The sequence below is a fragment of the Sander lucioperca genome, chromosome 20, assembly GCF_008315115.2.
Source record: "Sander lucioperca isolate FBNREF2018 chromosome 20, SLUC_FBN_1.2, whole genome shotgun sequence".
NCBI classification, from domain to species: domain Eukaryota; kingdom Metazoa; phylum Chordata; class Actinopteri; order Perciformes; family Percidae; genus Sander; species Sander lucioperca.
In genome coordinates this window covers 19,896,676-19,921,692 of record NC_050192.1, presented here as the reverse complement: position 1 = coordinate 19,921,692, position 25,017 = coordinate 19,896,676, and the positions used below count along the sequence as shown (strand labels likewise).

The following is a 25,017-nucleotide window of genomic DNA, read 5'->3' as shown; positions in this document are numbered from 1 at the left end:
ACGAACCCGAGATTGGAGCCGCGGGTTGCACGGAGCCACTCTACAACAGGTCTTGGCTTGGGGCACAAAGGCGAGCGCCGGGCTTGTTCGCGGGTAGGGTTCTGTACGGTTCGGTCCCCGCCACGACTGAAAGCTTCTGTCTAGTCAAGATGGACATTTTCACCACCGTCTCGTCTGGACTGAGACGAGACGCACCGTCTGCGCCTCTGGACGTGCTGCGATGTAGCGTCGTGTTGGTGGAGTTTGACATCTTGATACAAGACCGAGCACCGGGTCTCGGTGCACAGTACTTGTCTCTAGCCGTACGATCCTTTTCGAACAAGGACAATGCAAAGACGCCCAAGCTGTACATGGCACTCGCGGCCGTGGACACCTTGCACGCTGTCATCCGCCGAGGCTGGGGAGAGAGGAGTGGCGTGAAGTTCAGATTTTTACACCACTCTAGCCGAGTCACGCCACGCCAGGAAGAGATCGCCGCTGTACTGGACTGGATATTGACCATACACTCGCCGGAGGGGCGCGCTCCGACAGTGGTGGTCATCGACGTGAACCTAGGCGTAAAGTCGTCAGACTTTGCTACGATCAACAATCTATATGGCTCCAAGTTAGAGTTGATCCCCGGGCTGTCGGCAGACATGATCGCGGAGGTCATACGGGCCAGAGCGTACGATTTAGAGTACGATCGCCTTGAATGTAGTGGTAGTAAGGAGCGCTGTTCTGGACTGGCAGAAATATACGACTGGCACGACAACCTCCTGTACCGGAAAGATGGCAACGATCCCTTTCCTGATTGTCGTGAGGCTCCACCGTTCCCTAAGAGCTGCAGTGTGTGCCGGGACGAAGAAGACAAAATCATCCTTGTCTGCCCCAACAGCTATAGCCCATCGGTCATACTGAACAGTGCAGGAAGACAGCTAATTTTTTATCACGCGAACAGTGTAGGAGGAGCGTTGGATGGCACCTTGTCGCCTGAGCAGGAGAAAGCTGAGTCTGTGTTACGGGAGTTAGGCCTGCTTGTGTCGTTACACGGGGCTTTCCTGAACCTGGACACCATATCTGTGTTTACCACGAGTCTCTACACGGGTTGTGAACAAGTGAGGCCTGCTCGCTGGACCGTGGGAGACGCGCTGGAGGAATATGCCATCAAGATGCCGCGTGACGAACGCCACCGGGAGAGAATAGGACTCGTGATGTTCGAGGAGCTGTGCACGAGATCGAACAACCGCGCGGGGATTGTGGTCTCAGTGCCCTCGGCCGACTACGTGCTCCAGAGCTGCGCTCACATGAATCTGCTCAACAGACACAGTGGAAAGGACGGGACCGGGGCCTCTGCCAGGGTCCACTACTCAATGCGTGACCTCACCGGCATCATCGAGGACATGGCCAAGTGGGGAGTGCGTAGATATTCGCTGGGATACCTCGACTACACCTTTGGCACCTCTGCACGCGAGCCAACCTTCACGGAGCTCTCACGTACAATCGACTCGGCTGTCGCAAGGCTCCAGACCCTACATTACCGGTATACAAGAGACCCGGCATTCGGAGACGGCGGACACTCGTACGCTCACGTGGACGGAGTTTATAAGCTACAAGGGGGTATGTTCTTCCAGCGCGTGACCGAGGGCATGTCTCCGGTCAAAAGCTTTGCGCCGGTTCCCGAGATGTCGAACCTGCGATTGGGCTTGTCCTCGGACATGAACGTAGGCGCTCCGTCGCCCATCGCCGGCGAGCTCGTTGCCCACAACACTATTGAGAGGATCAAGGTCATTCCGCATGGTGCGCAAGTTGTCAACCTGAACTACAAGGACATGGTGGCCTTTGTCGATCACGACAGGGAGACAATCTGTGTCCATTCGCCGGACACGGTTGTGAGGAGCAACAATCTCAGGTTTACCTCCTTTGGTGTACACCGAGAAGACATACAAGACATAGACCACGGGGAGAACCAGCGCCCCGGTTGCCACCGCTACATTAGCGGGGCTCAGCATCGCGCTAGGATCTCTGTGACAGTACCGGTCAACGGATCTAGGCACTCCACTGTTCTCCAAAGCGTATCAGAAGCGAGTCGCTGGCTCGGGAAGCCCATGCTCACGGGAGAAGAAGACGAGTGGCTTCACGGTAAGCCCGTGCACAAGATCACCACCACATCCCCATCGGTCCAAGGTTCACTCTCGGGGCTGACCTCGACCCTGGACAGCATGCACTTGATATCCAAGACGGTCGAGTGCATCAGGGGCACTAGTTCGTGCATGGAGTTGGCAGACTATGCTCATAACGGTTGGCCCCAAGGAGGCACGGGGTACCCGATCGCCATTTCAAGCGGCGTTGACGAGCGCGGCGACATGTTGGTTAAGATGATACTCGCTGTCAACCACGGTTTGAGGCGCGTTGAGATCCCGTGTGACCTGGAGCCGTTCTCTTTTGGATCCCAGCCGCCCTCGTCCCCGCAGCCCGCACCGGGCTACTACGTGCAAAGAGATGAATCCCTGGGCCCCAATGTGAAAAGCTACATTGCGGCCCTGGGACCGCTCACCTCCAGGATCGTGGAAGCTGTCGCCTTCTTCTATTGCCCTGAATTCAACCGAGACCGCAATGAACAATTCCCTCGAGTCTCTCGGGGACACGTTCTCTGGACTGCGTGCAGTGCTCGTGCAGGACGAGAGGGCTGCCGAACTGAGAGTGCAACATGTAGCGTACATCTCGGCTCACACCTCTGCGCTATGCCTGAGTGCTACTGTACTCGCTTTATTAATCAACATTGCGTTGATTGTGATGCTCTGCGCGATGTGCAGTACATACCGGCAACAACGGTTCAGGAAACTCAAATGACGGTGATGGTGATGGTGATGGTGATGATGATGATGATGATTGGAGATGACTACGGCCTCGCAACTCTGTCTACTGCTAACTCTGCTTTGGGCTAGATACCCGGTGGGTTTCGGTCAACGTTCAGCACCGTTGAACGCGAGCTCCGGTGAAACCCCAGGTCACGCTTCTCTCGACTCCCAGGATCACAGAGTAATAATCCCCCCCGGTAAATGGAAGATCCGCATGCCTGGAAGAAACCCTTTCCTAGTGTACCATTTCTTTCTGGGATTGAACCTGACCCATCTCCAAGTCGAGTATCCCGATTGCTCCCAAGTGGCCTGTACAGGCTTACCCGAGGACAACAAGTCAGATCAACGTTGCGATCGACTGTGCTCCAGTGGCAGTTGGAATGAGGCTGAGCTCACCTTGAAAACAGCCAAGCGTGAGTACACCAGGGCCACGTCCTCGCTAGCAGCAGCCTTCGGCGATGTAGCCGCTCTCGTGGACGTCTTGGGCCACTCGAGCGCTTTAGACCCGGGCGTTGTCAAACTCTTGGAAAACAGGGCCTCGGGTTCGCAAGTCGTGGATGTCATGCGACCCTACAGGACGTTGATCGACGACGCGCTGACCTCTGTAGCGGACCACTTGCCGAGCGCCGCAGTCAAGTCTGTACGCAGCCCGCCGGTCTTGGGGTCCAACGCTACGAGTGCGTTCAACGAGTTGCTGGACACCTGGAAGAGCGGTGCGTTACAGTTGGCCGTGCAGCTCAACGCTGTCACCTTCGCCTTACAGGGAGCTCACCGGCGCTTGCTCTCTTGTGCGCAGGGCGTCAAGAGGTCGGACATGACCGGGTGCGAGCCCAAATTCATTACTGAGTATTACACGGACGTACCCGTGGCGAGCCGTTCGCTGTCATCCAGGCTCATCGTGCTCGTCGAGAGGGAGCACTGGAAGCCCGTGGTGCTCTCGCGTTGGTACATGGCCTTCATCGATTCTTCCCATGGCAACAGGACTTGTTGGCTGGACAGGCCCATGGTGTGCGATGCAGACGCGAACTACAGGGTGCCCTCGTGCAACTCGATCGGGATATGCGAGCCTCTGGTGGTTGACAATACCACGGTTCCGGCGTGTCTAGTGAACCAGAGGGGCAAGATAGGTTCTGAGTGCCCGGTGGTGTGCGGGCACTCGTGCTTGGGTCCTGTCTGCTACCAGCCAAAGTGGGACACGTACACGCTGAGGACTGCGCCCGAGGGAGCTCACGGTGTCTACGCAACCACACGTCGGGTCCCGGCGACCAAGAGCCCCAGGATGGTCTCCGAGTTCTACTCTCCGTCTGAGGCGGAGATGCACACATCTCTCGCCAGCGTTCGGGAGCGAGCAGACCGCTCGTCCCAATTGCTGGAGCGAGGGGAGACCATGTTACAGACCATGATCGCCATGGATCGCGCAGCTCGAAAATACACGGACAAAATACACGCGCAGACAATCGCTCGATCTCAGGGTTGTGTAGACTGTGAGCGCGCGATAGCCCGAATCCGGTTCATGGGCGCCGCTTCAGTTACCCTGTCCACTCTAACCTGCACGTTATTAATTGTTATAATCACGACACTGAAGTGTAGCGGGAACCGACGTGTCCCCGTGAGGATAGACAGGGGCCTTACGGAGCCTTTGCTGTAAGTGTGTGCAGCGTGGCACACATGTCCGAACGCATGAATCACTGTGCCGTGAGGACAAGTACTTAAGGATGCTCTATTCACACATTACTCTCCATTCCTAAGACACAGTCATGGTTCCTATACCTATGAGCTATCTACTTGTGACACTTTGGACATGCAGTCTTTTGTCTGCGAGTTACGGCTCTGTCACGCAAGCACCCCATTCAACCAGTAGACGTGATATCACCGCAGCAACCACAGTGTCAGACGCGAGTGTGATCCCAGAGCTTGCTCCTTACACAAAGCCTCTTCTACAGCCTACCACTGCACCTATTGAAAAAGATGCCATGGCCACCGAGTCTGGAGCAACTACTGCCGCGTCCACGGCTGTGGATGGGACCAGCGGGCTCACGTCCCCTCCTGTGATGGACCTTCCTAGTCCCAATTCCATGCAACTGGTTTGTCCGAGCAAAAACCCCGACGGATTCTACGCCACTACCTGGTATCTGATGACAGTTAAAGAGGAGACTCTAGGCCTGGGCTTGGCTCACATCGACGACCAAGGCGTTGTGACTATACGCACGCTTACCGACGAGAGACTCTCGGAGTTCAACGTGACACACAACGTTACCGCGACCAAGGCGTTAGAGATCCATGACTACAATTGCAGCCACACGGCGACCTACCTGTGTTTGACGGCTGTCGACGGGGGCTACGAGATTCAATGGCACACTTTCAGAGTGGCAAACTGCAACGTTGCCATTGAACCACGCAGAGAATCCGACGACGGGTCCGCGGCTCGTGGGAACTCAATGCGCCTGATATCCTCGAGTCTCATACTTGCTATTGGACCGGTACTACTTCAGTTTGTCTCTGTCTACTAACGTTGCCTGCGGTAGCCTCTTGTGAAACACAGCTTTCCCCTTCAATCCTCACAACAACTACTGTCACCAACATGGCGTACGCTAAACCTCGTACGACCAGACCAAGTGCTTCCGCTAAGGACATGGCGAACAAGGATCAGGGTACACAAGTGATAATACAGCCGCTGATCCCAGAACACAAGCAATATCTCTACCTGCCAAAGACGATTATGGAGTCCACGCGTGATATCCTAGTTGCATGCAATAAAAGGAAATTGAAGATCGTGCTCCCTGTGACCCCGCACACTACCAGCAAACTGGTTCATGTCCTGTGCTCCGCTGCAGCCGCAAATGTCTGGCCCGATGAGTGTGAGGAAGCCTTGAGGACATGTCTCCCTTTAAGGGAGCACCATAAGGCCCTCTTGTCACACACCATGTTTGTGACCATGATCGGGACCTTGGTTGCCAGAGCTCTGGAGCAAGACACCAGGAATAGTGGACCCACTCTGGACCTTCTGGCCGACAGGCACTACGTGAGAAGCATCTTGTGTCACGATTCTAGTAAGACCAGTAAGATGGAAGCAACTGCGTATGCCGGTATCATGGCCGTGAACATGGAGATGAACGCCCTGGCTGACAAGGCAAAAGAGAGACAGGCTCTCAACAAACGGTGTGGATTCAAGCTCAGCCAAGAGGACGCCAGAGCCCGTTCGTGGGACAACATCTACCGTGACCCCGATGCACTGATAACACCCATGGCCAACTTTGGACTCAAGCACCATTACAAGGAAAACCCCCATCACCCCGAGCACTTCATACGGGGTGGTGCTATGTGTGACATGAACCTGGTGGAAGCTATCGTGGACGGATTGGCTTGCATATTTGAGGGAAGCAAGGGCCACAAAGACGTCCACTCGTGGCTGGATATGTACAACGTTGAGAGGTTCAGAGATGTTCGCAACAAGAACAGTGCACGAGAGATTCTCGAGGCTCTCAAGACCCACGTCACTGAGGATGACTATAAAGCCCTGTCAATCTTCCGGTGGTCCATAGACGCTATCGTTGGTGAATCTCCCCTATGGTCCCGTGTGAACATGGATGCGTGTTGCACTCACACTGTCAACAAAGGTGACCAGCGGGATTTGCTCTCATGCTACAGACCCCGGGATCGTGACCATTGAGCTGTGTAACCCGTAATGTGTTCTGTTGTAAGTCTGTACCATTCTGTGTTTACATGGTGGCACACCATGAGGCATTCTGCATGGATAATAGCTAACTGCGTGTTACTGTACAATGTACTTTTGAGTCAATAAAGTGTACCTATGCCTTGATCACAGTGTATCGTGTTGTTTGATTTCCTTTCCTGCTTTCCATCCATTCACACAGTAACCATGTCAAGGGTTAGAAAGTGACGGGTAATGAATGCCTGTGTCACCCTGTGAGATATGATTTCATGTACAACCAAAAGACAAAAGAAACACGCCATGGGGTTCGTTCAATTTGATGTCTTTATTGACACAACACATACAGCAACAGCATTCGTGCTCTCTGAGCATACACAGGTCACACGATCACCAGGTAAGCCGCGGACCGCTCCGCCATGCTCGGGTACGTGAGCGAGAACATCAACCATGTCAGCCACAGCTGTGTGTTGTATCGCCACAAGGTGACCTGATCCAGTGTGTCGTTGTTCCTGGTCTTGAGCTCGAGCAGCACCACGTTGTCCCTTACGGTGTCGTGGGCAACTAGGTCCACTTCAGTGTAGAAGCCCCACGTGTCAGCTATGGACATGCACCGCGTACAGCCGTTGTGGTACGTGTATGCTCCGGGTGTGCTGCTGCTGCTGCTGCTGCTAAACCTGTCGGGCCTGGGCACCCCGGCGACCTTGAGGCCCGCGCATATCGGAGTCAGGCACAGAGCTTTGAGCTGCGTGAGAATGAGGCGAGACACCGGACCCACGTCACGTATTTTCTTCTTTTCGTTGAACACGTCCTTGCACTGAGCGTCTACCACAGTGCCTATAACGGAGGACATGTGGGTCTTGTCCCACAGGAGCCTACACGCTTCCGGAGTGAGCGCTTTTGACCTCAACAGTTGCAACAGCGCTTCCTTGAGTGCCAACCCGTGGAACTCGTTGGGCACATTCAGGTTTCTCACGTACTCTGGCACCCACTCGAGCGAACTGTCCGGCTTGGCGTTCAGGTCCCTAACGACCCTGGTGAACATGTCCATGGTTATCACGTTGTGTCTGCGCGCTCGCTTCCTGTACAGCTTGATAGACTCGAGAGTCTTGGTGATGCCCTGAACCTTGTACCAACGGTGGTCCGCGGTAGACTTTGCGCACAGGGTGCCATGTGAGCCCGAGAACTCGATCGCGGGGTCATTGAGCTTCATTGTACTAAAGTGCTAGGATCGTCGGCTCACTGGTATAGCCGCGGCGGGAGGAACCGCACTGCGAGTAAGTACCAACAAACCCACAAGAGGGGCAAGGATCCTCTCTGAGCTATGCATCGGAATAGGAACCCGATGAGCATCGAGACTCTGGTAGCCCATACCAAGAAAGTCCCGGCCCTACTGAACGGAGCCGCTGTCTGCTTTAAGGGTAAGCTGGGAGCAGCGATAGCCGTCATCACCTCTCTCATCGTGGGCTTCCTCACCGTACCCAACAACATCCTGTACTTCATCGACAGCAAACATGGCACCAGGGCCACGGGATGCCCAGCCGCGGACTCTACCTTGGCCCAGGCTAAGCCTGAATACGAGTACGCCTACATCCACGCGGGGATAGCTTTAATCACACTGGGGTGCCTGGCCATGGTCGCGAGCATAGTGCTCAGCTACTTTGCCGCAGAGAGCAAACTGAAAATGGACGACGTGCCAGATCCATACAGGGGTGCCGGGTCCAAGAGCACCAGGACCGTGATCACGTGCCTCGTCATGATGAACATTGAGCTGTTCATGGCCGTGATAGCGGGATGCATGGAGTTACTGTATCGACCGCTGATCAGCAACGCTCAGAGGCTGCATAATATGGAGTGTGCCATCGCCGTGTTCAACATCGTAATCTACGCCATGTACGTGGTGACCATGGTCATGACCTCCACCGTTCTCAAGGAGAGACGCGAGACTGTCCAGGCTGGTGGCCAGCGAGCGATCCCGAACACCGCAGCCTACGCTCCAGACCACAGAAGCTACTACGAGCCGTACAATTCAATGTCGAGCTTCATCTAATCCGTGAATGCCCCGTATTTACACTCATCAAACGTGCTAGGTCACCCGTGTCACTGTCAAGAACGAGGTCATGCTCAACCGAGACAGAAAGCTCAGCAACCAACACAATGTCCGCCTGGTATGACTGTCTGCGCCTAAACAACAGGACTCTGACAGATCACGAGAAGAAAAACTTGGCCCGTGTCCACGTGAAATGTGTCCACCGAAGCGGATGCGATTTGATAGGACCTCAAGAAAGTCGCCTCAACAGACCCCTGTTCGTTGAGTTTACGCACCGGCACAATATCGGGGACCTACTGGCCTTATTGTGTTGCTACGTAGACCCCACAGTGAAAAGCCTACACGACTATCCCCAGAGACACGTGCTATACCCAGCCGCCCGGCAAGTGGAGCACGCATCGTCACCAGCGTCAAGCGAGGCGAGGCCAGGCCAAGAGTCAAGACCACAGCGGTCGTCACCGCCGACAGAAAGCTCAAGTGGCGACAGTGGAGCGAGCCCTGGGGATCCTGACACGGTGCCCGTGCGGTGATGAAGACAGCCCCGAGGACCACTCTGACACAGCATCGCAGCGCATGTACGACAATTCACGTTTCATTGTCCCCATTGAAATAGAAAATAAACCCGATCATGATAATGAACACGTTTGTGTTTCTCATTTCACTGATGTGTTTAGATATTTCACTACGTTCTACAGCACACGCAGCACACGTAGCAAGAGTCCATGTCCAGGCACACCGAACATGTGCACTGATGCACATCTTTGACAAAACAATCCCGTTGGGGATAATGTGTGGCCAGGCAGCAAGTCAATCACAGGGTCATGGACCGCCACGAGATGAACACCCGCTTGGTGCCAAGGAGAAAGAGGCAGCCGTGCTCACGAGGCTGGCAGAGGCTTCTGAGTGTCGACTGTCTCTCCTCTGGAACCGTTCTTTGGCTGTCTCATAGAACACTCATTCATCGATTAAAAAAAAAAGAGTAAGAAAAAGCTCACGGACCACATTTCATCAAAAAAAACATCCAACGGGTGGAAAAGCATCCATCTCTGTTTCCTGTGGCGGTCACTGGGGTTTTAGTGCATGTTATAGCGCGTTTTGTCAGCAGATGCCGGCAAAGCGCCATTGTCCGATCCGTTAACCCTTATGTTGTCCATCGGGTCACAATGACCCGTTCAGTTTAGTTGACTTTTTGTATTGGCCTGGCGTTGCGCTTCGGGTCTCTGTGACCCATACGTTACTCGATGGTATATCTCCGCTACCGCAGCGCTGGCCTTCGGGTCACTATGACCCATACGTTATTCTATGGTATTTCTCCACTGCCGCGGCTCTGGCCTTCGGGTCTCTGTGACCCATACGTTACTCGATGGTATTTCTCCACTGCCGCAGCACTGGCCTTCGGGTCACTGTGACCCATACGTTGTTCCATGGTATTTCTCCACGGCCGCGGCTCTGGCCTTCGGGTCTCTGTGACCCTGGCCAGTATTCAATGGTATTGCTCCACGGCCGCGGCTCTGGCCTTCGGGTCACTATGACCCATACGTTATTCTATGGTATTTCTCCACTGCCGCGGCTCTGGCCTTCGGGTCTCTGTGACCCATACGTTACTCGATGGTATTTCTCCACTGCCGCAGCACTGGCCTTCGGGTCACTGTGACCCATACGTTGTTCCATGGTATTTCTCCACGGCCGCGGCTCTGGCCTTCGGGTCTCTGTGACCCTGGCCAGTATTCAATGGTATTGCTCCACGGCCGCGGCTCTGGCCTTCGGGTCTCTGTGACCCTGGCCAGTATTCCATGGTATTGCTCCACTACCGCGGCCCTGGCCTTCGGGTCACTGTGACCCATACGTTACTCCGTGGTATTTCTCCACGGCCGCGGCCGCGGCTCTGGCCTTCGGGTCTCTCTGACCCACGCGTTATTCCGTGGTATTTCTCCACTGCCGCGGCTCTGGCCTTCAGGTCTCTCTGACCCATACGTTACTTGATGGTATTTCTCCACGGCCGCGGCTCTGGCCTTCGGGTCACCGTGACCCTGGCCAGTATTCAATGGTATTGCTCCACTTCAGCAGCTCTGGCCTTGGGGTCACTGTGACCCACACGTTATTCCATGGTATTTCTCCCTGCCACCGAGACTCTGGCCTTCGGGTCTCTGTGACCCGCACGTTACTCAATGGCATTTCTCCAATTGAGCAGCTCTGGCCTTCGGGTCACTGTGACCCTGGCCAGTCATTTAGTGGTATTTCTCTTCACTACCGCTGCTCTGGCCTTCGGGTCACTGTGACCCGTACGTTATTCCATGGCATTTCTCCACGGCCGAGGCTCTGGCCTTCGGGTCTCTTTGACCCATACGTTATTCCATGGTATTTCTCCCTGGCCTTCGGGTCTCTGTGACCCTGGCCAGTATTCCATGGTATTGCTCTCCACTACCGCAGCTCTGGCCTTCGGGTCACTGTGACCCACGCGTTATTCCGTGGAATTTCTCCACTACCGCAGCTCCGGCCTTCGTGTCTCTCTGACCCATACGTTATTCGCTGGTATTTCTCCACTTGAGCAGCTCTGGCCTTCGGGTCACTGTGACCCTGGCCAGTATTCCATGGTATTGCTCTCCACTACCGCAGCTCTGGCCATCGGGTCACTGTGACCCTGGCCAGTATTCAGTGGTATTTCTCCACTTGAGCAGCTCTGGCCTTCGGGTCACTGTGACCCTGGCCAGTATGCAGTGGTATTTCTCCACTTGAGCAGCTCTGGCCTTCGGGTCACTGTGACCCTGGCCAGTATTCCATGGTATTGCTCTACACTACCGCAGCTCTGGCCTTCGGGTCACTGTGACCCACGCGTTATTCCGTGGTATTTCTCCACTACCGCAGCTCCGGCCTTCGGGTCTCTCTGACCCATACGTTATTCGCTGGTATTTCTCCACTTGAGCAGCTCGGGCCTTTGGGTCACTGTGACCCACGCGTTATTCCGTGGTATTTCTCCACTACCGCAGCTCCGGCCTTCGGGTCTGTCTGACCCATACGTTATTCGCTGGTATTTCTCCACTTGAGCAGCTCGGGCCTTCGGGTCACTGTGACCCACACGTTATTCCGTGGAATTTCTCCACTACCGCAGCTCCGGCCTTCGGGTCTCTCTGACCCATACGTTATTCGCTGGTATTTCTCCACTTGAGCAGCTCTGGCCTTTGGGTCACAGTGACCCTGGCCAGTATTCCATGGTATTGCTCTCCACTACCGCAGCGCTGGCCTTCGGGTCACTGTGACCCTGGCCAGTATTCCATGGTATTGCTCTCCACTACCGCAGCGCTGGCCTTCGGGTCTCTCTGACCCATGCGTTATTCGCTGGTATTTCTCCACTTGAGCAGCGCTGGCCTTCGGGTCACTGTGACCCTGGCCAGTATTCCATGGTATTGCTCTCCACTTCCGCAGCTCTGGCCTTCGGGTCTCTCTGACCCATGCGTTATTCGCTGGTATTTCTCCACTTGAGCAGCGCTGGCCTTCGGGTCACTGTGACCCGTACGTTATTTGTTGGTATTTCTCCACTACCGCGGCTCTGGCCTTTGGGTCACTGTGACCCTGGCCAGTCATTTAGTGGTATTTCTCCACGGCCGCTGCGGCTCTGGCCTTCGGGTCACTGTGACCCGCACGTTATTCGACGGTATTTCTCCACGGCCGCCGTGGCTCTGGCCTTCGGGTCTCTCTGACCCGTGCGTTATTCGCTGGTATTTCTCCACTACCGCAGCTCTGGCCTTCGGGTCACTGTGACCCTGGCCACTATTCCATGGCATTTCTCCACTACCGCAGCTCTGGCCTTCGGGTCACTGTGACCCTGGCCACTATTCCATGGCATTTCTCCACTACCGCAGCTCTGGCCTTCGGGTCACTGTGACCCTGGCCACTATTCCATGGCATTTCTCCACTGCCGCGGCTCTGGCCTTCGGGTCACTGTGACCCTGGCCAGTATTCAGTGATATTTCTCCACGGCTGCCGCGGCTCTGGCCTTCGGATTCTATGTGGCCACTATTCCATGGTATTTCTCCACTACCACTGCTCTGGCCTTCGGGTCACTGTGACCCTGGCCAGTATTCAATGGTATTGCTCCTCTACCGCAGTGCTGGCCTTCGTGTCACTGTGACCCTGGCCAGTATTCAATGGTATTTCTCCACTACCGCGGCTCTGGCCTTCGGGTCTATGTGACCCATTCCATGGTATTTCTCCACTACCACTGCTCTGGCCTTCGGGTCTATGTGACCCGTACATTATTCCGTGGTATTTCTCCACTACCGCAGCTCTGGCCTTCGGGTCACAGTGACCCATTCCAGGGTATTTGTCTACTACCGCGGCTCTGGCCTTCGGGTGTCTGTGACCCATTCCATGATATTCGGGGGACCCTGGCCTGGCTTGTAGTAGTAAAACAGACAGGGTGAGGCAAAGCGGAAAGAAACAAACCTCGTTCTCGTCCTACTAAACACTTTTATTACACACACACACACACACACACACACAAATGTATATACATATACATGTATATTGTACAGATTTTGTCTTCTTCGTCTTCTTCTTCTGGACCTTTGTACTCTTTGTACTCGGTTCAGCAGCCGGTTGCGACGCCGGCATGGCCCGCTGTGTGACTCTAAATTTGGAGCTGCATCGGGTTATCGCCCACGTGGCACGCAATGGCCCCCAAGTGGAAAATTTAGTAGTAGCAGAAGAAGAAGAAGAAGAAGAAGAAGAAGAAGAAGAAGAAGAAAAAGAAGACGACCACAGTGACAGCGACAGCGACTCCGACTCCGACTCCGACTCCGAATGGTCATCCGGCGGGTGTGCGTCAGAAGAGGACCGAGACAAACACGATGACGGAGAAAGAGACCGCCACGACGCTGACGAGCACGACCACGACCACGACCACGACCACGACCACGACGCAGGAGAAGACGAGTACGACGACGCCGACGACCGAGGCGAACGAGGAGAAGAACGAGGGGAAGAACGAGGAGAAGAACGAGGAGAAGAACGAGGAGAAGAACGAGGAGAAGAACGAGGGGCAAACGCGGCACAGGCTGGTGGACGGCAAAGGGGAGATGAAAACAGAGAGGGCGAAGACGCCGACGCCGACGACGACGCCGACGACGACGAAGACGACGACGACGACGGCGAGCAGGACGACGAACGAGGAGAAGAACAAGGGGCAAACGTGGCACAGGCTGGTGGATGGCAAAGGGGAGATGAAGACAGAGAGGGCGACGGCGGCGACGACGACGGCGAGCAGGACGAGGAACGAGGAGAAGAACGAGGGGCAAACGCGCCACAGGAGGGTGGACGGCAAAGGGGAGATGACGACAACGAGGGCCACGACGACGAGGAGCAGGATGTGGAACAAGACGATGAGGACGAGGAGGACGAGGAGGAGGAGGAGAGCGAAAGGTTTGCGTCGAGAGACGGCGAGATCGAATGGTCCTCCACGACGTATCATCCCCATCGCCCTGGACCTCGTCGCCGCCGTCGTGCCGAATATGAAGAGGACGAGGAACAACAACTGGACGACGGCGACGACGGCAACGACCAAGACCAAGACCAAGACCAAGACCAAGACCAAGACCAACGTGACCGAGACCAAGACGAACGACACGACCAAGACGAACGGCAACAACAAGACCCGGCCAGACGCGCCACCGCTCCGCAGAGCCCAGGACCCACAGAGTACGCGGCAACACGCGTCCGCGATATACTCTCCGCTTTCGAGCTGTTTGTCACGCGGCACATACAAGAGATCGTGGTGACCGCCACGAACATCGAGGGCCTAAGGAAGTGCGGCAACGGCTGGAAACTGATGGACGCCACGGACCTGCGCGGCTACATCGGGCTGCTGCTCCTCGCCGGCGTGTACAGGTCCCGAAACGAGGCACTGGAGAGCCTGTGGCACGAGGAGAGCGGCAGGGCCATTTTCCGCGCCACGATGCCGCTCAAGCGCTTCCACGCGTTCTCGCGACTGCTGCGATTCGACGACCGCGAGACGAGAGCCGCCAGACGAGCCGCGGACAAACTGGCGGCCATACGAGACGTGTGGGACGCCTGGGTGCGGCGGCTGCCTCGCCTCTACAACCCGGGCCCCGACGTGACCGTGGACGAGCAGCTGGTTCCCTTTCGAGGTGGGTATTTGTCACCGCAACTGCTACTTTCATTATCGTCGTATCGCGACCGCAGTGGCACAATTGTCTCGTCTTTTTCTTGGTCTTTTTCCAGCTCGCCGTTTACAATGCTTTTGTGTGTGTGTGCGCATGCGGACGTTTCTAAACATTTTGTTCTTTTCTCGTGTGCTTGTATTCTCATCTACAATTTCTATCTCATTCTTCTTCTTCTTCACCTTCCCTCCTTCCCCCCTTCTTTGTCTTCCTCCGAGTTCTTTTTCCGTGTCTTTCTCATTCTCACTCTTTGACGACACGTCCAACACCTCCAACGCCAACAACGACAACGACAACGCCAACAACGACGACGACGACGACGACGACGACGACAACGACAACGACAACGACAACGACAACAAGGTCGATGCTCCTTCCGCCAGTACATGCCCAGCAAGCCCGCCAGGTACGGACTCAAGTCCTGGGTGGCCTGCGACGCCGCGTCCAGCTACGCGTGGAACATGCAGATGTACACGGGCAAGTCGGCGAGCGGCGGGCCCGAGAGGAATCTGGGCGCGCGCGTGGTGCTGGACGTGACCAAGGGCCTGCGGGGTCCGCGCAACGTGACGTGCGACAACTTTTTCACCTCCTACGAGCTGGCCCGGCGGCTGCTCATCGAGAGGCGCCTCACCGTGGTGGGCACGATGCGCAAAAACAAGCCCGAGCTGCCGCGCGCCTTGCTCAACACCAAGGGCCGTGCGCTCTTCTCGTCCAGGTTCGCCTTCACGCCCACCGTCACTCTGGTGTCCTACGTGCCCAAGAGGCACAAGAACGTGCTGCTGCTGAGCACGCTGCACACGGGGAAGGCGCGCGTCCGCGCCACCAGGGACGCCAAGCCCGACATCATCCTGCACTACAACAGCACCAAGGGCGGCGTGGACAACCTGGACAAGCTCGTCGGCACGTACAGCTGCCGCAGGAAGACGACGCGCTGGCCCCTCGCCGTGTTCCACAACATCCTCGACGTGTCCGCCTACAACGCCTTTGTGCTCTGGCGAGAGCTCAGGCCCCAGTGGATGCGCGGCAAGCTCTACAGGAGGCGCGTGTTCCTGGAGCAGCTGGGCAGGGCGCTCGTGACTCCGCTCATCGAGAGACGCTCGCGTCTCCCTCGCACGGAAGCGTCCGCCGCACTCGTCAAGGCCTTGACGAGCAGGGCCGCGGCCGCTCGAGAGCACAGAGAGGGTGTTGACGACGACAACGACGACGACAACGACGACGACAACGACGACGATGTGGAACCGACCGCGCCCAGAGTGGCCAGCAAGAGGAAGAGGTGTCAGCTCTGTCCAAAGACAAAGGACCGCAAGACATACACGGCGTGCGGGGCCTGCAAGAGATACATCTGCGGGAGATGCACGCGGCTCAACTGCGCGGAATGTGTGCGCGGACTGTAGCCTCTTGGCTCGAACGCCGCCGGTTTGGGCTTGGGCTTTGCTCTGCACAACAACGAGCAGACAAACACAACAACGACAACGACAACGACGACGACGACACCCGTTGTCTCGCTCGTGCTTTTGACCGTGTCGACCTGGAATCGCCTACGGCCTGACACTGAACACCACGAGAGACGAGCGAAGTCAACGCACACACAGTGTGTGCTATTGAGATGTGAACAGGTGCAACAAAGTGACATGAACAACACTGTTGAAAATCTTTTGAATAAAAACCCTTTGGCATGTGTCTGCTGTGTGAGATGTGAGATTATTACACACACACACACACACACACACACACACACACACACACACACACACACACACACACACACACACACGAAAGGGTCGAAGCACAACGCCAGGGTAGTAGGACAGTACATAAACTAAACAAGTCCCCGTGACATGAAGGACAACACAAGGGTTAAAAAGTAACCATTTTAATTACTTTATCAAAGTAGTGAAATTTATTACATCTGATTACTTTTTGATTAGTATTCTAAACATGTTTATAACTGGGCTATACAGCTGAATAACAGTGAATTTAAACCAGGCAGTTTAAACCTCACAGTAGTACCAACATAGTCAGACTTATAAAATGCAATATCTACATAAAGCTACATATAAGCTTTTTAATTGAAAAGATTTTTTCAGATGTAACCCCATTGTAATACTAAATTAATTACATTTTTCCTCAGTGACTAGTTACATGCAGTTTCTTGCTCCCAAACCTATAGAAACACAGTGAACCAGCAGCTATCAGGGTGTGGCAGCTGACTGATGTGCATTCGCAGATTCAAACAGTTTAGAATTACAAATTTACAAATGTTCCCTAAATACCTCAATTGCCTCAGAAATGCCATGGTAGATGCTTGCTAGCCCTAACCCTGCACCCAGAGAACCTCTAGTGCATACTCAGTTACTGCAGTAAGGAAAGTCAGACGGGTGTATGGTAAAAGTTAGCTTGAAAATAAAGTTTTTAGGCAGCTTGGACTGAATTTTGTAATGCTTTTTATTTGCACATTTAACAGTTAAGACTGGTCCTGGCTGGTTTCTGTCTCAAGTTCTCTGGCTGTTTCTGTCTTTTTAACTCTGGAACTTGGAGATTGTTTCAAGCTACAAATTGCCTTGAACCTTTTCAAACTCAAAAGTGGGCCTATGTTGACAATACCTGACCAATTTGGTATTCCTAGCTTCATGTTTAGGTTAAGTGTGTTCAGTATTATAGTTTTGTCATTTTAAGAAAAAAGGAACACATACCAATATTGAACATTTGAAAACACACTAAAAGAAAATTAATCTTAACATTTACTAAAATAGAACATGTTAATAGTATAAAATGAATCTTAACCAATCTATAAAACACAATAAAACAACTATTTACGTGTGTGTGTGTGTGTGTGTGTGTGTGTGTGTGTGTGTGTGTACCCCCAGGATCCTCCAACTTAAATTCAAGGCTTTTTAAGACCTTTTTAATACCATTTCAAATTAAATTCAATGCCAACTTCGTACCCATTCCGACAGAAGTATGAGGGGAAAATGTAAAATCTGTATACATTTTTCAACCCTAGAAAATAATGATGTACAAGTAGGCTACTTGAATTAAATAAAACATTTTATTTAAATTATCAGTCATTTAATACAATTTACTGAATAATAATATAATCGAATTAAATAAGATATATTACACTGCATAATTTTACTTTTACTTTTGGTACTTTAAGTATATTTTGATAATACTTTTGTACTTTAACTTAAGGGAGATGTTGAATGCAGGACTTGTAACTGACAAGTAACTTGTAACTCTACACAGTTTTTTTCTACTTTTACTGCAATACATGATCTGAGTAAGTCTTCCACCTCTGTAAATCACCAATAACAGTCATGCATGAAAACCTGCAGCAATGTTTAACACTGAAAACACACAGCTCAGTTCAGCGTTTACTTGCAGCTCTGCTACAGTAGCAGATAGCCGTTAACATTACCTGCCGGTCACATCGTCTCTAAATAGTCCGCTCACACTGAAGTCCTGCACAGATCAAGAGATGTTAGAGTCCGATGACTGCTCGATACGCTGCCCTTCTCGCCCTCTCCGAAATCTTTTTAGACAGGTTGAGTTGAGCCTCGAGCGCAGTCAGCGCCACCAGCCTGCCGTACTGGCTCGTCCTGAGGGCCTTCTCTGGTGTCTGTTGAGGAAAACAAACACAAGACACAGAGTGAGGTCTGATGTTACAGACATAAAATGGACTGAGTCTTTAAAGTACATATCTTAGGAGTTTTACTTACATTTTGTAGCCTCGCTATAAACTCCCTCTCCTCCTCCAGTCCCGAGATCCCTGACTCCTGGTAGGGGACAGGGGTTTCGTCCTCGGAACTGGAGGAGGAATCAGGATTGTGGGACCTCTTCCTGGTGGTGGAGGCTTCTGGTGACTCTGGTGATGGTACAGTGGGGGTGAGGGCCTGGCGGAAATCCCTCATCCTCTTTGACTGGGCCACGTTCAGGCTGAGGGCGTAGAAGCAGTCAGCTGTGGCCGTGTTGTGGCACAAAGGTGGCCACCATCTTCTGCTGCTCGGCAGACAGGTTGTTCTTTGCCTTAAAACAGTAGAAGAGAAAAGATTGCTACAGCCAGCATATAGCTTTCTGATCACGGTCGGAAACTAAGCAATCAGGAAAAGTTAACACATTGAACATTTAAAATTAAACAGCTGATTAACGTGAGCTTGTTGCTCCGTGTGAGCTGATGACCTCATCTGTTGACATTTCTGAATGCCTTCCTACAGCTGCTTCATAAAAGCTTTCCACACAAACTAACGTACATGTGTCATTAGTATAGAAAAAAAAATTGATTTTAACTGTGTCGGGCTCAGACACAAACTTCTTAATGCCTGTCGGACGCGGGCCGGGCTCGCACAGAAAAATTCGGCCCGATCCAGACTCTAGTGTGTGTGCATAACGTTATGAGCAGTTTGCAGTTCACTGTGCCGCTAACTGCTCGCATCATCTGTACCGATGATCTAACATGTCCAGGGATACCATATATCGTCTGCAAAAACTCCCACAGTTGTGCACAAGGTCTAGGATACTGTACATCAAAAACATAAAAAGCCTTAAAGCAGGCATCTACTGCCCCAAGAAGAGATGGGTGCTCCAGGGCATGTCCATGCACTATAACAAAGGCTTGCGATAACAGATGCCTGTCCCCAAGAAGAAGCACATGTGGGACCTCTGTGCTTGTCCTTTTCGTAAGGTATTCAGCGATGTTTGTTCCAACGTGTAGAGAGAAAAAAAACTTTATAAAGACACCTTTACTTCAGATATTAACCCTCGTGACAGGCATAAGCTTGAGTGATAAAATGAAGGCCAAAATTATATATAATCTATGTGGATTTAAATTATGTATTAAGTAATGGGTTAACAACTGGAAAACTATGTCTTTCTGTGTTTGCTCTAACAACATTTCGTTTTAATAATGATAACAATAAACTGAAACAGATCATTGTTGTGCAGTGGTTTGGTCTGACACGTGTGTGATAGGTCTGAGAGAGGTAGGTAGTAGAGGATGGATACCCCAACTGAGCCCGACTGGACCCAATGGGCCAGGCCGGGTTCGGGCAGATATTTAGAAATGATGTTCGGGTTCAGTCACATCACAACCAATTTTAAGCGGGAAATAAAAGGAAAATGTATTGAGGTCTGCAAATCTTCAGACAATCTGTTACAATACTTGCTGACGCTTGTTTTATTTGTTACATTTGTATTAACTCACAGGCTGCTCACCTATGAAAGCTTTTGTAGATTCGGCGTAGCTGGGGCGGACCGTCTTTCTCCGGATTTTGTAGGTGCCGGGGGGGGAGCGTCACCACAGGTAGCAGAAGCAAAGCGATGTGCCTGTCTGCAATATTGCAAGCATAAAAGTCAAATGTAAAATTCTACAACTCTGTATCACATTCTGGCGACTACATTTCAAAATGCAAAAAAAGATTCCCTGACCTTGCTCTGACTTTACTACAAAATGCTCAAATTCCTTGATTTTCCGTGCCTGGTATAGACCCTCTTAAATGTCACGGCATTCCAGAAATGTAGTATAGTGCATGCAGAGCAATGCATTATATTGTTCTTTTCTTGTTTCTTCTTTTTATCATTATTCTTCTTCCAGGCCCTAATTTGACTAGAACCGCTTGCTGTAGAAATTCCATTCAAAATATTGATGAGTTGGTCCTTGTGCAAATTTTGGGTCTATGTCTTCTCATGTGATTTATACTTTGAGATACTGAATAAGAACTAATAAGCTCTTTGTGACATCAGTGAAACTTCATTGAACTCAATCTAACTTAATTACATTTGCAGCACCTGATCATTGATTAAAATGTGTGAAGTCCAGAGAAAATTTAACTCAGGTTCTTTTTTTCTGCATGGAAACTGGTCAAATACTAAGCCGTATAGATGACATGTTTCGTTGATCGGACCAGTATTATACTAAAATATCAGTGATCATAAAGACATTTATTTGTAACAGCAGGCCTAGGCTATTTTCAGACTATTTGTTGATTTACAGCAGGATTGTTAAGTGCTGCATCAAAACCAAACCTACAGGATATATTGTTGCATTTTGGGGCAGTGGTATCAGAAAATATTACCGGCAGATACCCACATTTACAATATCAGTATTGGACATGAAAAAGTTGTATTTTGCCATTCTTATTCATAGTACATATAGGTCTTTTACTAAAAACTTATAAGCTTTTATAAAATGTGCCTACCTTCAAATGTAGAGAGTAAATCACCCAGGTCCCATTCTACCAGTTTATTTTGAACATGATCATCCATCTACAGGAAAACAATAATAATAAAAAACATTACAAAGCTGCCATATATCACTTTCAATAAGCATTCAGAAATGTCAAGCAAGCAAGCGGTCATTCTCATTACGCCAACAACATTTGACAGCTAATAACATAATGAATAATCAAGAATAGTTATTTTGGCAGGCAACACACACACGCGCGCGCACACACACGCGCGCACACACACACACACACACACACACACACACACACACACACACACACACACACACAATTCACTGCCAGCACAGGTTAGAATCAGCCAATTTCTATATTGCATAGTGGAATTCAGCTGCATGGAGGTAAAGTACTCCGTGACAATAGCTCATGCAGGTCAAATTTAACACGTTGGTCCCAATTGATTAGACTGACGCAAGACTTCTTTGCCAGGTTGTTCACTAACTAAAATGAACCTATTGGCGGGAACCGGCGATGTGTTCGCCTGTCTTTGTCAGCATTACAATTTGTATTTTGTATTTAAAGGAACTACATAAAAGTACTTAATACATAACATTTAGTAACGTTACACAAACAGCTAAAACACATGCAAGCCTGAGCATTCAAAGTAGGCTACATAATCACTGAATACAAATTTCGCTCTTTTTTCTGCATGTTCACAATTCAGCAAGCAAGATGGCGGCGTTCGTCTTTTAACACAGTCACGGTCATTCGTAACGTAGGCTGAGGACGGTTACCGGTAAAAAAAAATTTGCCGCGCATTTTAACACTTCTAAATTAAAATATCCAAAACTAATTTACCGTTGGCAATGTCCGTACGTTACTAACGGTCGGTGGATTAGCTAACATTAGTAACGTTTTATTCATAAACCGCTCCTTAAACCGAGCTAGCTACCAAGCCAATGTAGCATACAATGACTCAGATATATCTTAATAAAAAAGAAAACCGATAGACAACGTAACTTTGAATGTGCAAACAGACATAGAAGATAACAACGATACAGCCTTGAAATGTCTCCATTAACGACTCCTTTGAAATAACGTTAATTAAGTTAAATGTCACACTTCATAAGCTAGCTAGCTAGCAGCTGGCTAGCTTATGTGAGTCATTGTATGCTACATTGGCTTGCTAGCTAGCTAGCTAGGTTAGTGCCATGACAAATGTTAGCACGCTTAAACGTAGCTAACGTTGATTTAGCTCGGTTTAAGGAGCGGTTTATGAATAAAACGTTACTAACGATAGGTAATCCACCGACCGTTGGTAACATTCGGACATTGCCAATGGTAAATTAGTCTAAAGTCTAAAAATGGGTGGCAATTTTTTTTACAGCTAGCAGCTAACTAGCTAAGTTACGTTAGCTAATGTAACATTAGAGTTTATTCTAGAAGCACTGTTTAACAAAACACATTTTCAGCAACAAACTACCGGTAAAATGAGAATGCTTACCTCGCTTCCCTGCCCCAGGAACCAGATGTGTTTTTTAAGAAAATTAGTTGCTGCTGTTCCGACTCATCGAGAGCGAGAGACGACGATGTGGGGTGACTGGGGGTTACGTCAGTTGAAGAGGTGCGCTTGTTTTTCCCTGTGTGAAGATCCAGCGGGCGGGGTGCCAGGTTGATCTTGCTCAAGTGGAGGCTCTCCCACACACGACCGTTGGATTAAAGAAGCGCTCGACAACTTGAAGCTTGAGAAACTTAGGCCGGTTACACACTGGATGCGTCGCGCGAGCATGTCAGCCGCATTCACAAGAATGATTTATTGACCCTTTGCACGTGACGTCACGCTCCACTCGCGCGAATTATGAACGCCATGACGGACGGCGGAAGAGCTATGCTGTAGATGGACGGCAAGCTAAACTCGTAGGTTTTCGTTCGTGTTTGTGTTCTCATATGCACAATGTGCAGAGTAATCCTCACCAACACAAGCATGTGTATGTATTGCCTTTCTGTTTCAAATGGAAATGAGTGATAAATAAAATGATCCTCAACCAGCTAGCTGCCGTGCTAACCAGCTAACAGGTCCAACCCGATGATGACCCACATAACTAGCTAACTGGTTATTCACTGACCTAGCTACATATCCAAAAAAGAAAGCCGTTCCATTGATCATTTAACTTAACACACATACAAAAAATATCGGTTAAATTAAAGATGACATAGCACGGAAACTAGCTTCAAAAACGAGTTAAATGCGGGTCTGCGGAGCTCCTAACCCGGCTAGCTGACGAGCTAGCTGCAGCTAGTTTTGGACGGCTCGCTAGCTGCTGCCCATCGCGTCGTAATATCCCAAATATCCAAAATAATCACAGATAAGAAGATGGCTAGATGTTACAATTATGTGTGGTTACTACTGATCATAGACACTCCGTGATTTACTGCATGGATTAACGTGTGATAGATAATTAATGACTGCACTTCCAAGAGCTGGGATGTGTTCAGGCATCCATTAGCTAGGAAGTTGCAGTGGCACATCCAGTGAACAACGGTACGGGTAGCCACGACCGATCATGTCCTCTAAAAACATGGGCTACGTGTTATATAAATCTTTAATTAAAGGAGAATTCCGGTCAATTTTTACGTTAGTCTTGATCGCTATGCTACGCGAGTACTTTCGATAGAAAAAACCCGACCCGAATCAGTGCAGGTAACACGGAGAAGCTACAGCTACGTACTACAAGCGTCCACTGAGCTAAAACGGCAGTGGTCAGGGCCTTTGTGCCTCTTAACAGACACAAAATGCAATTAATATGTCCGTGCCACATGGACAGGGCCCTTACGTGTCAACAAGATGCCTTTTCAACTCAGACATTGTTTAAATTCACATAACCTGGTCCCTGTCTCGATCCTGCTGGTAGCTAGCTTGCCCTGCTAGCCATTAGCTGCCGTCCGGTGAGTGCCGTCCAGCTACTACCACACTACTGTTTTTTTAGGGGGGAATAAACTTCAAGATGTGACATGACCTGTCCTCTGGAGGACATAGCCACACCACCGCCGCTCCGCAGATTATTATTGGGATGATTATCACAGAAGCCTGTCTGAATACACTCACCGGACGACAGCTAGCAGCTAACGGCTATCAGCTAGCAGGGCAAACTAGCTACCAGCAGGATTGAGACAGGGACCAGGGTAGGTGAATTTAAACAATGTCTGAGTTGAAAACACATCTTGTTGACACATAAGGGCCCTGTTCATGTGGCACAGACATATTAATTGCATTTTGTGTCTGTTAAGAGCCACAACGGCACTCTAAAACTTGAAGTCGGGCGGACTCTGTGATTTAATGAGGTCCGTGAAAACGGAGGGAGAACGAATTAAGGGTCGGTATCCAAACCTACTATCTCCAACTTCTCCAAATACTGCTCTTTGTGAGCACCTACCAGATGCCCTACCTCGACCGATAACGGCACGACAACTTGTTGTTCAATAGAAGAAACCATATAAAGCCACAAATACAGTTTATTTAGTGTTATGTATTTCAAACTGACTGAAACTATGAAACTTTCCGCTCGTCCACTACTGTTTAGCCTGTGCTTCCGCCGTCCGTCATGGCGCCGTCACGTGGTCGTGTGACGTGTTTGCAAAGGGTCAATATTTATTTGCATATATTATTCATTGTATTTACACCCCAGCCCAGCCCAAATAAGGCAATAAACTGTTTTTAACCTGGATAACTGGACTAAAATAAAGAAACTGATGGAATATCTGCCCTGTATTGGACTATATAACAAAATACAAAATAACTGTTCATTTTAACAAACGGTAGAGGGCAGTACAACGTCTAGACTGGTGGTAGACATTAAGTTCCACAGTTTGACGGTTCGAATCCCACCCGCGGCTTGCCCAAACAATTTAAAAACATCAAAAAAAATTCTTTAAGTGTTCATGGGGGGCTAAAATACCTTCATGCCTTCAATTCTTTCCTTTTTCTTCTTTGTTTTTTTCTCCCCCCTCCCTGACAGAATATTGTTCCACAGCTTCAACACAAGGGTTAACATTGTTGGAATGTTAAAACACACACACACACACACACACTCACTCACTCACTCAC

The 25,017-nt window shown here is 50.7% G+C and overlaps 2 protein-coding genes across 2 annotated transcripts; one reads left to right on the top strand and one right to left on the bottom strand.

The window, feature by feature from the left end:
* Positions 1-8,627: 8,627 nt before the first annotated feature.
* Positions 8,628-16,127, top strand: LOC116038247 (piggyBac transposable element-derived protein 4-like). The gene is made up of 6 exons (XM_031282488.2): positions 8,628-8,675; positions 8,933-9,132; positions 9,232-9,287; positions 13,384-13,489; positions 13,628-14,700; positions 15,097-16,127. Exons 1-6 carry the CDS (start codon positions 8,628-8,630, stop codon positions 16,125-16,127), a joined length of 2,514 nt encoding a protein of 837 aa, XP_031138348.2.
* A 1,772-nt stretch (positions 16,128-17,899) lies between these two features.
* LOC116047942 lies at positions 17,900-22,575 on the bottom strand. Its single transcript, XM_031296990.2, has 5 exons — positions 22,417-22,575; positions 20,928-20,994; positions 19,945-20,059; positions 18,453-18,759; positions 17,900-18,352 (listed from the first exon to the last, which is right to left on the bottom strand). Exons 2-5 carry the CDS (start codon positions 20,992-20,994, stop codon positions 18,215-18,217), a joined length of 627 nt encoding a protein of 208 aa, XP_031152850.2. The 5' UTR covers positions 22,417-22,575; the 3' UTR covers positions 17,900-18,214.
* Between the last annotated feature and the right edge of the window lie 2,442 nt (positions 22,576-25,017).